The sequence below is a fragment of the Limanda limanda genome, chromosome 22 (genome assembly GCF_963576545.1).
Source record: "Limanda limanda chromosome 22, fLimLim1.1, whole genome shotgun sequence".
NCBI lineage: Eukaryota > Metazoa > Chordata > Actinopteri > Pleuronectiformes > Pleuronectidae > Limanda > Limanda limanda.
In genome coordinates this window covers 12,341,429-12,356,375 of record NC_083657.1, presented here as the reverse complement: position 1 = coordinate 12,356,375, position 14,947 = coordinate 12,341,429, and the positions used below count along the sequence as shown (strand labels likewise).

The 14,947-nt window shown below is 42.1% G+C and overlaps 1 protein-coding gene across 3 annotated transcripts; it reads left to right on the top strand.

Annotated features, from left to right (window-relative positions):
- The first annotated feature begins 2,284 nt into the window (after positions 1–2,284).
- On the top strand, positions 2,285–14,594 carry LOC133028750 (dynactin subunit 1-like). 3 transcript variants are annotated; one of them, XM_061095772.1, is made up of 31 exons: positions 2,285–2,414; positions 4,122–4,187; positions 4,293–4,487; positions 4,908–4,989; positions 5,098–5,129; positions 5,483–5,503; positions 6,902–6,985; positions 7,443–7,595; positions 7,758–7,781; positions 8,218–8,415; positions 8,536–8,740; positions 8,819–8,897; positions 9,230–9,389; positions 9,584–9,688; positions 9,860–10,051; positions 10,164–10,280; positions 10,393–10,545; positions 10,641–10,801; positions 10,995–11,163; positions 11,246–11,314; positions 11,411–11,623; positions 11,771–11,932; positions 12,046–12,177; positions 12,291–12,416; positions 12,524–12,666; positions 12,783–12,949; positions 13,154–13,272; positions 13,357–13,552; positions 13,659–13,732; positions 13,824–13,913; positions 14,008–14,594. In XM_061095772.1, the coding sequence occupies exons 2-31, from the start codon at positions 4,146–4,148 to the stop codon at positions 14,143–14,145; spliced, it is 3,801 nt and encodes a 1,266-aa protein (XP_060951755.1). In that variant the 5' UTR covers positions 2,285–2,414; positions 4,122–4,145; the 3' UTR covers positions 14,146–14,594. The 3 variants fall into 3 exon arrangements, with proteins under 3 accessions (XP_060951755.1, XP_060951757.1, XP_060951756.1); XM_061095774.1 differs by lacking the exon at positions 6,902–6,985; XM_061095773.1 differs by lacking the exon at positions 7,758–7,781.
- Positions 14,595–14,947: the final 353 nt, after the last annotated feature.

Here is a 14,947-nt window from a genome sequence, read left to right as displayed (position 1 = left end):
CTCTGTAAGTGTAATGTTGATTCAATTTTATAAATGGATGATGAAAAGTTGTGATGAAACTCAATCTCATCATTGAGTAGCATATTAAGTATGAAATGTCTCCTTTTATCAGAATCTATACTTTGAACTAAAGAATACTAAATATAGAGCGAAGAGCAATGATCAGGAACAGATTTGAGAATGGGTTGGACTGGAAACAAGTGAACTGTACTTGTCAGAATGACGCTGCCCACTGGTACAGAGTTCCAGCATTGAGGCCACTTGTTGATTTGGCAACTTTGTGCACATGACATGTAGAAAATTCAGCAGAGCATGAAAGGTCTACCACACGTCACCTCTGTGTCTGACAGAGAACACTCTGGACTCTGTGTCTTTAATATTTGTGTATGTTATGCTTATGTTGCTGCTACAACACAGGAAAACCCCAATTTGGGATTAAGAAAATGTACATCCATCCATCTATCTTATCTATCCATCCATGTATCAATCTATCCATCTATTTGAAGAATTATGAATATATGGAGATTGAACAGTGATCCAGTTAAAGGGGAATATTCGCAGTGGGAACCAGTGAGGTGGTGAACTTATTGACGCTGTCTACTCAAGCACTGAGGCCACTTGTTGATTTGTTCAGCTCAGCGAAACTACGAGTGACGTAACGCGTCCCACTCGGACTCCACACCCTCAGTCGGCACCAAACTGTGTGGATGAAGTTTATCTGCCTTTTTTTAATCCTTCTGACCGCACCTGTCTCTCACTGGTCCGGACAGAGACAACAACACACAAACTCAGTTCCGGACTCCACGAAGTGTCGGTGCAAGGAAAAGACACAGCGCGCGACACCGAGTTAAATCCTCCACGGCAGCGGCTCGTCAAGCTCGCGACCGGATGAGACCAAACTAATGAAGGCACATGAACCTCCTTTTCAGAATAAAACGAGTAGACGCTAACGGAATGGTTGTTGCTATGCGTACTAGTCACACAGGGTATTATTTTGAAGGTCACGACCAGAAACACATACTTGTGTCCTAGCTAACTTTAACGTCTTCGAGCCATCCTGGCCGGGAGTGTGGGAGAAGGGGAAATAATCACATGGCAAAACTATGCAAAGTGATTGTTTTTAAAGTCCTTAATAATAATTATGATGAGAATGTTAGAAACCACGCCTTACCTTGCTCTGAAGAGCCGGCACGGTGAGGTCAGGACCGGGTCCACTCGCTGTCACCGCCTCGGGGCTGCGGCCGGAGCTCTGTCCCCGTGTGTCTGTCAGCCGGTCCTCTCCCTGCCTCTCCTCCGCTTCCTGATTGGTCCGCTGCTCCGGGGCCCCTGTCTGAATACACGTCAACGTGCATCCAGAGACACGTCCCCTGTCCATCACCGAGTGTGGCTGCAGTGTGCTGAGCTTTTACTTTCATTTCTTTCAGCTCTTACTCACTGCCCTTCAAAGTATTATCCTCATAAAAGGCATTAGACTATCAAAGTAAAGCACCATTACATATTCATCTGAGATCAGAATAGTTTCTAGCTTTGGCCTCTCAGTAAGAAAGCTGCATGCTGGAACTATTTTTATTCTCTAGTCTATTCTATTTTCAGCAAACTATTCATTGAAAATATGATTTTTGGTTGAACACATCTTTGCCACATTCATTTGCCATTGCATGATTCTCTGTCACTGACTAGGTTTAAACGATCGTTCTGCTTAATTATCTAATGGATAAATTAGTGATAAGACAAAGTCTAGTTTGAAAACCTTAGAACGTATTGATTAAGCATTTTGTTGTGTTACTTTGACCCCTTTCTCCCATCAGCGGTCCTGCTTTAGTCACTGTTTTTACCCAATCATTCTAATCAATGATTAGCATTTAAATCTCACTTAAGAAACACCCAGATTAGAGAACAAAAAGATCTGTCACAATGTGAACACCTAAGACCCCTCATTGATTCCTGTTTTCCTGTATTTTACATTTATAATCTACTCTATAATTTCACATTTTCTAACTAGATGTTATTGAACAAGAGGGCAACAAATAACAAGGCTCTCACAGATTCAGTCCTCAAGAGTGAAGAAGAAGGCAAACTTACATGATGACTTAGTAAGGAAGAAGTAAATCTATAAAAACTGCGAGATAAAGGCGACAAACCCCACCACTGCAGAGGACTGTGAGTCAACAGCTCTGGGTGTTTAATCACGAAGTTCCTGTAGCCACTAGGGGCGCTAAGTTCCTCGTCCCCTGCTTCTTCTTCTTCTATCTTTTCTGTCTGTCATTACACCGGAAGTGCCCCGCCAAGACCGGAACTGGCTGGAGGATTTTCCAAGCTAGGTAGCCTAAAAAATAACAACAGGGGCTTATTGATTGTCTGCATGAGAAGCAAAAGGAGATTTATTTGAAGTCAGGGATCTCTGTGTATGCCAGGTAAGCCCAGTTACAGCAAGCTGATATGTCATGTTCGGTTTTAGGTCGCTTTCAGAATTTAGCTTCCTTGCTAACGTCCAGCTGTCAAGTTGTTTAACGTTATCAATGCTAACAAAGCTCTTGACTGAAATGTGACATCCAACTTAAGCGTGACGTGCTTGACTGTCACTGTTATTTTGAATGTAAGTCAAGCTAACATCTGTTCAACGTTATATATCTTTAATGCCATGACTGTACGTTTCCTATATCTCCATGTATGGCTCTGACCTCCTTCCTTTGTGACGAAGCTGTTGGAGCCTGTGATGCTTTACCTAACCCATATATTGTTTTATGGCAAACAAAAAAAACAAGCAATACAAAATATTTCTCTCAAGGCCTTCTAAATAACAACTGCCAGCTAGCTCACGTTAGCCATCGTAACTGACTGTATGATTAAGAGTTCATTGTTGGCATTTGTTAAATCGTTAATCTTACAAGACATGAAATGGCAACAAAGACGTTGTATAAAAGTAGGGATAGTTAATTTAGAACTAATTGAAAGCTAACATCCATGTGTATTCCAGTGGGAGACACAGCAGCTAGATCCCCACCCTCCCTCCTCTTTCAGTGACGTGTTGTGAGAGACCTCTAGGGTCCCTCCCTTAAAATCCTCATGTATTGTCCTTCTCTCCCGGAAAAGAGGAAGGAATATGAAAACAGAGGAAAAGTAGCATTTAAGTCGTATCCTAATTCTGGAGGTGAACTTATACTAATCATTAGTCATGGCTATGAACAGGCGACATTCCTATACCCCCAGGGTGAGTAACACGGTCACTTCTCATCAAACAATGTTTTATTTAGTGCATCCATGCTCATTTGATTTGTGCATTTGATCATTTTAAGTTGTACCATTATAATGTAAAAAGCAAGAGTTTGTGATACTCACCATAGAGTGGTTGTAGGTTTCACCTTGTGTCATATTGCATCTTCATCAGAGAAAATCTGTCTTGATAATCCTGTAGGTACAATGAAAATCCTGTCCTTATGTTCAACCCATTGCTCCTATTTAGCTACTTTTAGTTGTATTTATTGTAGAGGATTCTTCAAAACGATCTCTACTTCTCAAACTAACAAAAAACCCTGCCACAGCGTCCACCATAGAGCTATGATAAACCTTTTCTATCCAGTTTTCTGCCCTGTAGTTTAAAACTGTGAGTCAGCGTGAATTCACATGTCCCTACAGCTCTATTAAAAGATTACACTCAACCGCAGTCCTATTTTGTCCTGAATGAGCATCTTTGTGTGAGTGAGGCAGAGATATGGCTTGTTTATTAGGAGGTCTGCTGTGGCTCAGACATATGACTTGGTGCATGAATCTGTTTCTGTGCTCTGTGGCCTTAGGACTCGCTTGTTACTGAACATTTTTAATTCCTGAAGTTGCTCATAATTGCTGGTACAGGGAGAATTATGGGGTATTATAAACAACGCTATTTATCTGTGAACTTTAGAGGTCTGTTCGATTATATTAGAAAAATATTATAAGCTGATTCTATTCTATCAAGATTAGTTCAAATAAAAAAGAAAAAATGTCTATGGCATTATGGAATATAAACAATAAATTATCTGATATGTAATGACTTCACCTTCCTTGTTTTGTTGCCACCTTCCTCCACCACAACTCATTCTCATTACTCACTAACCTTCCTCTTCTTTCTCTTTCCCCCTCAGCTGACCAGCCCACTGATCAGCAAAATGAGCAGTGCAGGAACAGTGGAGAGTGGTAAACCTCCAAAGGTGGGTCACTTCTCAACAAAAAGAAACATAAATGAATAAACTACTATTAACTAGAGCAAAACAACTCAGTCTCTTTTCTTCTTGTCTCTACCTTTCTTCTTCTAGATTGGCTGTACGGTAGAGGTGACAGGGAAGGGTCAGCGCGGCACTGTCGCCTACATCGGCGCCACCCTCTTTGCCTCCGGGAAATGGGTGGGTGTTGTACTTGATGAGCCTAAAGGCAAGAATGATGGTACCGTGCAGGGGAAACGCTACTTCATCTGTGAGGAAAATCATGGGATATTCGTCAGACAGTCGCAGGTGAGTCAAATAAATATGTTTTGATATTGTGATGTAGTGTATGTTGCGCTCACAAGGGTTGTGATCATGATGAAACAATGCTGTTTATTTTTGTAAATGTGTTTATGTTATATATCTATAATCAAATTATTTTCACTTGCAATTTCTTAGTCAAGAATTTAGATTCTTCTTTTAAAATTATATGACTTGATTTGTTCTTTTAAAATGATTTTAAAAGAGTACCTGGATCTAAATTGGCAGTAATACTCATAGTAATGCCCGTTCTGATACCCATCCCTAATGCTAGTAGGGAATGTCAGCAGTTTTCTAGGATAATATTTTTGCAAAACTTTTCTATTTCAGCATTTACTTATTAAAAAGGAAAATGCCCCTTGATGCTTGTATGTTGTTTTAATCACATCCTTGTGTGTGTATGCACAGATTCAGGTGGTGGATGATGGCTCTGGTGCCACCTCACCAGAGACTCCTGAGTTTGTTCTTGCCAAGATTCTAAAACAAAAAGGTAAGACTAGACCACAGTTGCGTCTTAAATTCATACCTTAAGTAGCATCTCAAAGTGAATAATAATAACAGTAAATAATAACATGCATACTTCATGTGTTTACTCCAGACACTCCAGAGACTCCAAAAACGTCCAAACTGGTAGGCAACAATCCGCTGCCTTTGTTTCGTTTCATAATCGACTTATAATTTTTCTCTCAGCTTTAGAACATTTAAAGGTAATGCCTGCCCTGTCCAGAGCAGTTATACTGCTTTAAATGTATCAAACTTAATTAATGGGACCTATTAATAGCAAATAAATACATTTCAAAAGAGTGGTGATATGACTACCAATGAGGATCTGATTTATTCTTTGCAGTGTTTTCCGGACCAGAAATGCTTTGTGTTAGTTTTTATCTATTTCTCTTCCCTTTTAATTACCTCAGAATTTATGTCTGTTTGACCTCAGCTTTGGGTTGATGTCTCAATTGTGTGTTTCTGAATACTTTTCACAGACACCACTGAATGTGAAGAAGGTAGAACTATTTTAATCTAAAGTATATTTGCTTTGGTTGTTGCTATTCATACTAATGTGCCAACTAACATTTGCATTTAAGATACTCTTTAATGCTTTGCACATCTTATTGATCACTCATTTTCACAGTTTTCTCTTATTGTTTATGTGCACGAGACGTTTTAGTTTTTTCTCACTCTTACTTTTTTATTCCGGTGAAATCATCCAGCATAAACATCAAGAGAGCATAACTGTGACCAAGTTACGGTCATCATATTGGTGTCTTTGTCCACTTGGCCTCAAAACTCATTGGAATTTTGCCACAGTTGTGACTTTGTTGCATGACTTCACACGGTCTTGTGATTTGAGTCATGGAGAATAACTTCTTTGAAATGCTGCATGCAGCTATCGAACCTGTGCTCAGTGGATATAAACTAACAGATGTATGCTTACTATCTGCTACTTATCTCTTATCTTGCGTCCCCGCTGGATGTGTGTGTATATCTGTGTGTGTCCATTCCTCTTTCCGCAACTCACCTCCTCCTCTCCTCCAGTCTTCTTCCCGCCGCTCTGCCAAGGTGAGCTTGTCTACAGTTGACAGGGGAGGTGCATCAAAACAGAATAATTTAAAAACTTCTAAAAATCTTTATTTCACTATTTCAACCTTGTGAGGGTGCTCAGCAGAAGGAAAACGAGGATACAGCTTTGAATATCTTGAATGCTTCGGAAAGCCAAGGATTTAAGTCTAGTATGATAAGAAGTACGTGTTTTGGAGAAGGCAGCCGGGATTATATTAGTTTAATAAGCACAATATTTAGATTACAATTATGGTTAGAATTTCCCAACATTTTTCCTTTGCATAGTTACATGGCAGATGTTGTTGACATACCTTCCACTGTAGAAATGGATTTACCATGGCTGCACAGTCAGACTGTTGGAAGGCGTAGTGTTCAGGAGGCCCTCCTTTAGCCAATTTCCTACTGCAGAGATAGTTGCCATAAATGATATGGTCTTTTATTTTGAGAAAATATAGTGGCAGTCAGATTAGACGTATGCACGTTGTAAAAATATTTAACCCTTAAATGAATAGATAGTGTTAAAAATTCTTGATTTAACAGAAAAAGATACTCCTGTATAAAATCCTGTATTTCTTGTTTATTCACTGTTATGTGTACAGAGATAGTGATGATTTCCTGTGACTCAAAGCAACATTTTAAGCAATTTAATTTTCTTTGCTTGCTTTATGTGCATTTGTCACCATAACATGTATAACATGAGAATAACTAAAACACTGACTCATTAATTTTTCCCGTTTAGAATAAATAAACAGTACAAGTTTGAGTTTTGTATTATCAGACTTATTTTGCATTTGAAAAAATAACTGTTTGGAGTCCTAACACAATTTTGATCACACTGGCAGTGGAGCACGCCAGGTCTCACACCCGCCACCTCCCTCCCCTCCCTCTTGGTACGCTCCGCCGGCCGCCCCAGCCTGCCACTGACGGTATGATCTGTCATGTCCGAGTACAAAGGGGGTGGTGAAATGTTTGGTCACAGAAATCGGGTGACTTCTCAGTTTGTCTTGGCACCTATACTGGGCTCTACCATTTCACCAAACTCTTACTCGTTTCTTGCTGACCTTCGAGGAAACCTTTTGGGGAGAGGTGAATTGTTTTATATAGGAATATACATTATCGTATTATCACAAGGTAGTACAAGACGAATACATCAGCATGGTTTAGTCGAGGACATCCACTGGGTTCTTTAAAGTTGTCTGCTCACTGTGGGAGAAGCACATTTATGTAGCAACATTAGTTCACGCCACTAAATGATGGGTGCATAATTTATAACATTGCAATGGTTTAACTCGCGCTTTCACCCAGTCCTTCCTTCCTCCTTTCTTTTAACTCTCATATCCTCCCTCTAGCCACTATCTGACACTTACTGTCCTTTGTCAACAGACGTCTCGTGAGAGTCTGTCATCTTCGTTGTCTGGCGATGTCAGTGAGGCTGGAGTGTCCTCCCAGCAGGGTGCACTGGGAGCTCCCATCGTGCCTCAGCCCAGCGGGTCACCTGCACCAGTCGCATCCCCAGTCCCAGCTACTCCGAGCAAGGTAGGTCACTTACAATTACAAGTGCTTATTTTAGTGTTTGTGCCATTTTTATATGGATATTTTTCATTTTCAGTACTTGTCAGTTTTGTCAGAATGTCTCCATCTTTTTTCCCCTATAATATAATAAGTCCCATTTCATCCATGTTGTCATTGTTTGCCCAGGCGGAACCTCCCATTTCCAAACAGGTAGAGTGTCTACATGCATGCTGGTGATACCTGGCATGGGTTTATTAACAAACTCGTAACATAAGTGGGCAAAATTATCCTCAGTGCTCCCTTTTTAATAATTAAATATGGTTTTGTAATCTCCTCACAGTGGATTTCATGGGGATGCATGTCTTAACTTATGAAAAAACAAATGAAATGCTCAAATTCACCAATGAGTTGCGAGGGAATAGATATATATTTCTACATTGTGCATCAATATTTCTACGTTGGTTTCCTGTTAATTCAGCAGTAGAAAGTCACATTATTGAAGAAAATATAAAAAATTTGCATTTAACATCTTCCTCTTGGAAAATAAATGAAGTCCTTTTTACTTTCAGCTAAAGACAGAACATTTAAACTGCAGGATCTTTTATCTCATCAGCCTGTTGTGCCCTCCCGTATCCTGTCTTCTCAGGAGGAGGAATCCCTGCGAGCTCAGGTCAAAGACCTGGATGAGAAGCTGGAGACACTGAAGATGAAGAGGACAGAGGACAAGGCCAAACTGAAGGAGCTAGAAAAACACAAGATCCAGCTGGAGCAGCTTCAGGAATGGAAGATAAAAATGCAGGAGCAGCAGACCGACCTCCAGAAACAGCTTAAAGAAGCCAAGAAGGTACAATGAAAATATTAAATACTATTAATAATTATTGCTTAATAGCTATAAATGAAAGATGCAGCTCCTCAGTTATCAGGAAATCTTTCTGAAGCTAAATTTTTTACTTTCAAATTCCAGGAAGCCCGTGATGCACAGGAATCCAAGGACCACTACATGGAGGAGATGTCAGACACGGCCGACGCCATTGAGATGGCAACACTGGACAAAGAGATGGCAGAGGAGAAAGCAGAGTCATTGCAGGTGGAGGTGGACAGTCTGAAAGAGAAAGTGGATGAGCTCTCCATGGACCTGGAGATTCTTAGACATGAGATTTCAGAGAAAGGTTTTTGCACCACTCACTCAATCAAAAAAAGCTTCTTTCTGTCTTTGAGTCGAGTATAATACCTTTTCTCTTTTGCAGGCTCAGACGGAGCTGCCTCAAGTTACCATGTCAAACAGCTGGAGGAGCAGAACAGCAGGCTGAAGGAGGCTCTAGTCAGGTTGGTCAAAAAGCTCCTTTTGATTTAAGTAGAAACATGAAAGTAAACAATATTTTGTCTGGTAACTGTAGTTATAACAATATTAATACCAGATGTTAAGTTAAATTTAAGAACTACTCATCACTAAGTGGAATGAGGGGACAGCTAACATTGCCTCACCTTACTGTTGGGTATATAGCAGCCCAATAAAACCTTCAGTTTACTGTAGATGTGAAATACTTGTAGGGCAATCATATCCATTCACATCTACATCCACTTGCATGCCATCATGTAGTTGTAGGTAGTTTGCCCCTAATAACAAAATGTATTTCAATTTTCCTGTTCTCTCTCAGGATGCGTGACCTGTCTTCCTCGGAGAAACAGGAACATGTGAAGCTGCAGAAGCAGATGGAGAAGAAGAGCACTGAGCTGGACACTCTGAGGACTCAGAAGGAAAAACTGCAGGAAGAAGTCAAGCACGCAGAGGCCACTGTTGATGAACTGAAGGAGCAGGTAGACTCAGGGAGGAAAGAGCTGCTTTCATTAGATTCTTAATGTTCATAACACAAAGTTAAATGTAATGGCTGAAATGTCCCCCTCCATTCCGGTGTAGGTGTTAGAAAGAAGGGTGGACTGTTTTTGTTTGTTATTCTTTTCAGAATCTAACTGTACATATAAACTTGCCTGTGTGTGTGGACCTGTTCCAGGTGGATGCTGCTTTGGGCTCAGAGGAGATGGTTGAGACGCTTACAGAGAGGAACCTTGACTTGGAGGAGAAAGTCAGAGAGCTGAGAGAAACAGTCACTGATCTGGTCAGTATTTACATGAGTGACATTTCTGATCTACATATACTACTTGTTTTGTTCCCATTTGAAGAAGAAATCCAGAATAAAACATTATTAAGCCCAGTTACCAAAAGAAGGGTCTGGTCACCACCTTCAATCCTTTACACAATGCCTGTGTTTTTGTTCCTTCACCAACAGGAGGCGATCAACGAGATGAATGATGAGCTCCAGGAGAATGGAAGGGAGACTGAAATGGAGCTGAGAGAACAGCTCGACATGGGTGGTGCAAAGGTCAGAGAAGCTGAGAAACGAGTGGAGGCTGCTCAGGAGACTGTGGCTGATTACCAGCAGACCATCACCAAATACAGAGATCTCACTACCAGGCTGCAGGTAGGTGGAAAGAAGGAAATGTACACTTCTGCTGTAGAAAGTGAGTTTGATATAGACAAACTGGCAAGTGGACGTCCTGACGCCATGTGACCTTTGTTCCCGCTGCACATAGGATGCCAATAGGGACCTGATCAACCAGCAGAATGCCAACGCTGAGCAAGTTCAGCAGCCGCCCGCAGAACTGTTTGACTTCAAGATCAAGTTTGCAGAGACCAAGGCCTATGCCAAGGTAGGAGACCTGCACTAAGCCTGATAATTTATGACCAGTTTAAACTTGGTGAGATCAGTGCACTCTTTGTCCTTCATTCTCTCTCTTAAAAACTCCACGTATGTGTCTCCAGGCCATTGAGATGGAGCTGAGGAAAATGGAAGTGGCTCAGTCCAACAGACAGGTGTCCCTCCTCACCTCCTTCATGCCAGACTCTTTTCTCCGTCATGGTGGAGATCATGACTGTATTATGGTCCTTCTTCTCATCCCCAGGCTCATCTGCAAGGTATGTAAATGTACAAGACTGTTTTTAAAAAAATTAGTTTTGTTGTGCTCTGTCTGCAACTCAGCACGATGTATTTGTATCTTCTATCCTGGCAGGCTGAGCTCCTCAGTAAACAAGCCCAGGAGAAGTTTGACTTGAGTGGGAACCTGGCGCAGGGGGCGGGGCTCAGAGGGCCTCCAGGAGAACAGCGCAGCTTTGCCTCAGGGCTGGTGTACTCCCTCAGCTTGCTGCAGGCCACCCTGCACAAATATGAACAGTACGCACTGCAGCTTCATCACTAATGTGCCAGAAATACATGAAGTAGTGTTTCTAAGATATTGGCAATAAAAGCAGTTATATATTATATTTGTCTAGAATAATGAGAATCTATTACTAAGTTCATGTAACCCTTATTCATTATCAACCTGTGTTCCTTCTATTCGTTCCCCTCTTCCCTGCCCTTGTTCTAGGGCTCTGAACAACTGCGACGTAGAGGTTTTTAAGCGAATGGGTACACTTTACTCTGAAATGAATTTCCATGAGCGCTCCCTGGATTATTTCATCGACCTGCTGCATAAAGACCAATTAGATGAGACTGTTCAGGTGGAGCCCCTGACCAAGGCCATCAAGTACTATCAGGTAATAAATACAAACCGGTGATGTTACCTGAAAGAGCTGTATAGGTCTTTAAAAGCCTCAAACTCACTGTTTTGTTTTCCAGCAACTGTACAGCGTCCATCTGGCAGATAACACTGAGGACTGCACAGTGCAGCTGGCTGACCACATCAAGGTACGTGAAGCTTCTTCAGTGGTTGACTTATTTCTGTTGAGGAAAGTAAAGCAGAACTGTTTCCTAACTTTGTGCATTTCACACTCTCACCTCCAGTTTACCCAGAATGCATTGGACTCCATGGGAGTGGAGGTGGCTCGTCTGCGGGCGTTCCTGGCTGCAGGTCAGGAGAGCTCTGGCCTTGCTGTGCTTCTGAAGGACCTGGACACTTCGGGCTCGGATATCAGACAGTTCTGTAAGAAGATCCGCCGTCGCATGCCTGGAACAGATGTGGTTGGAGTACCTGCTGCGCTCAGTTTTGGACCACAGGTATGGGTCCAAATGAATAAAAGGCACATATGCACACAGAAATGTACATACAGAGTTAATTACTGTATGAAGCTTAATCTGAAGTAGCTTTGACCTGATTCCTTTCTGTTTTGTACCATTAAACTTTATCTCTTATATGATTGGCAGGTGGCAGAGGCGCTGACAGAGAGTAGGCGTCAGCTGACCCGTGTGGTGGCCGTGCTGCAGGAGGTGGCTGCGGCTGGGGCTCAGATGGTTGCTCCGCTGGCAGAACTGGAGGGTGTCAACGCTCTCAAGCTGGAGGATATTGCCTGCAACGCTGTGGATCAGGTACTGTGAATACTCATGTGCCCTGTGGGCGTAAAAGATTTTAAGCTTTAAATTACTGTACAAGTGATTGTTGGTTCTATCTCTTTAATTAAAGACCTATTTTCTCCACCAAGGTGTATGGCTCCCATGGCCTGAGTGGCCCAGAGTGTCTGCGCCAGTCCTGCAGCTCTGTCATTGCTACCATGAACAAGATGGCTACGGCCATGCAGGAGGGAGAGTATGATGCTGACAAACCTCAGGGCAAGGTATTTGCAGGCCTTGTGTATCACATAGTTCACTGAAATCAAAGCATATTTATATTCTTTGTCACTTCCCTCACATTCACTCAACTTGTTATTATAATCCCTTTCGTCTTCAGACTCCTCCTGTGGAAATGAGAGCTGCCACCGTCAGGGCTGAGATGACTGACGCTGAGGGTCTAGGTGTCAAACTAGAAGACAGAGAGACGGTCAACAAGGAGGTCAAGAGGTCTCTTAAGATCAAGGTAACACAGTGAAGAAAACACCTGCAAAAAAAACCAAATCCTCTTTTGTCTGAGAAATCAATAATAAGCCAATCAGTTAGAAATCAGAGAAATTCTTATTCCCCCAGGGTGAGGAGCTGAGTGAGGCAAATGTCCGCCTCAGTCTGCTGGAGAAAAAGCTGGACACCTCCACCAAAGACGCAGATGAGCGGGTGGAGAAGATCCAGACCAAACTCAGCGACAATCTCGCCCTGCTGAAGAAGAAAGAGAAGTACGAACCATTAAATGCAAACACATTTCAGTTTCTGTCTTTTTCTTACTTGCCCTCGTTTCTCTCTTGCACTTCCTATTAATCTCCTCATTGATCTCTTTTCTCCTCGTCTTCAGGGAGTTTGAGGAGACGATGGATGCTCTGCAGGCTGATATCGACCAGCTGGAGGCAGAGAAGGCAGAGCTGAAGCAACGCATCAATAACCAATCAAAGATGACCATTGAAGGCCTTAGAGGCCCGCCTGCCTCTGGAATTGCCTCTATTGTTCAGGGATCTGCAGGAGGTAAATTACCCTGTGGATATGAGCATTTATTTTACATAGATCGAAATGTTATTTACAGGAAAGCTGCGTCAATGATATCAATCATATTAAATTACAAAAATTGTCTTCAAATTCTGTGCGAAAAAGACAATGAAATGTCAGAGGAGTAGCATAGGGTTAGGGTTAGGGTGATATCTTTTTCACTTTGTTCCCTCTGTCCGGCAGGTGTGCCTCTATCCATGGCAGGGCCAGTAGAGGTGGTGGACTCTCCCCTCCTCCGGCAGCAGGTAGAGGCTCAGAGACTGGGCATTAAACACCTCAAGAATGAAAACAACAGACTCAAGGTACACTAGTTTGGTGTTATTATATTGTGCTCTGCTGGATGTCGGAACCCTGGTAATATTGACCAAAAGTATATTTGACTACAGGCCGAGAAGATGAGAGCCCAGCTGGCCTCCCTTCCTCCACTCCGCCCCCCCAAACTGCCACAACTGTCCAAAGAAAGCTCCATGCCTCCAGAGGGACTGAACACAGGCATCTATCGCAGGACTGACCAACTGCTGGCGACGCTGCTCAAGCTGAGTGCAGAGTTTAAAGTGGTGGACATCACTGGGAAGACAACAGGTGTGTGCATACATATTTAACCTTTTGAATAAGCTGCTGTTTAAAATGTGATTTAGGACACTTTGCCTAAATTTTTTGTCCCTCCCCCTCGTATGTTTTCTTCCAGTTAGTGCCAGTGCCCAGCTGCTGGAGCAGACGTCTCGACTGCAGAACCTCAGTGATGCTCTGGACAAACTCAAGGTGACAACTTCAGAGTCCAAGCGCTTCTCCTTAGCGTGTCAATAAGCTAACAGGAATGCACAAACCAAACATTTGGAAATTTGTGTTTCAGGGAGAAGTAGCCGAACATGTGGTCACGCATCAGCGTGGAGCAAAGGCTTCCTCTGACTTCGCCACCTTCCCGGTGTCATCCTTTGTTAAGGTAAAAGCATACAGCACCAGTTACAAGGCTTTGATGTCAGTGAAAGAAATGGATCACGTAAAATTATTTCTTGTCCATCTCCGTTCTTTCTTAGGCCAAGGAAGAAAAGCAGGGGAACACGGTGCTTGTGGGTCGTGTTTCCATTCCATGCACCCGCGGACAAGAACAAGTCCACCGCCTCGTCCTCTCACAGCAGCAGCTGCAGCAAGTTCACAGCCTCCTCATGGTGTAAGAGCTCAGCCAAGATTGAAGGAATATCAAGAAAATCTTTTAATTCTAATTCCATCTTCCACTATCTTCCACACTCAATTTCTTTCCTTTGCTTTTCACTCTTCTCAGGAAATTGTATTCAGCATTTTCTGATTTAAGACAGCACTAATAAAACTAGAGCACAGGTCAAAGTGATTGGTGTTTATTTTGAAAGAAGGGTAAAGGGGATTTGACTCTTTTGTTGTCACTGAAAAAGTTTGTAGGCACCAAATTGGCTAACTCTTTGTGGGAATGGGGGGAACTACAGTCATTTTTATTGTGCTCACACCTCTTTAGTTTCTTCTTTGTATCTTTTGTCTTTGTAATAATAAGTTATAGATGTTATTCCCAAACCAGAGCTTGGTATAGTAATGGACTAGTATTTGTAGTAATTCAGACAATAAAAGGAAGCAATTCACTTCAAAGCATCAATTATGAACGTGTCTGTTTTCATTTTGACTCATGAAATGTAAAGCCTGTTAACTGTGTGTTAACAAAGGTCCACTGTCTGGTTGTGAATATGTACCGACACCTTCCCTCTAATCATGTACAGAAACATTTTTTTTATTATAATCTCATCCTCAATAGATGTAGACAACACTGCTTTCAGAGTGACATGCTACAATGATCTCAGCAGTACAACCTCTTAAAGCTGCTACTGACCCCAGGTTATTGAGTAGAAAGAAGTTCTTCCCTCCAATTTGAGCATTTGGTGGTGCCTGGTGTTAGGACAAAATCTCAGTAAAAGCTATTTTTATACCAGGGGGTTTAAATGTTGAACATTT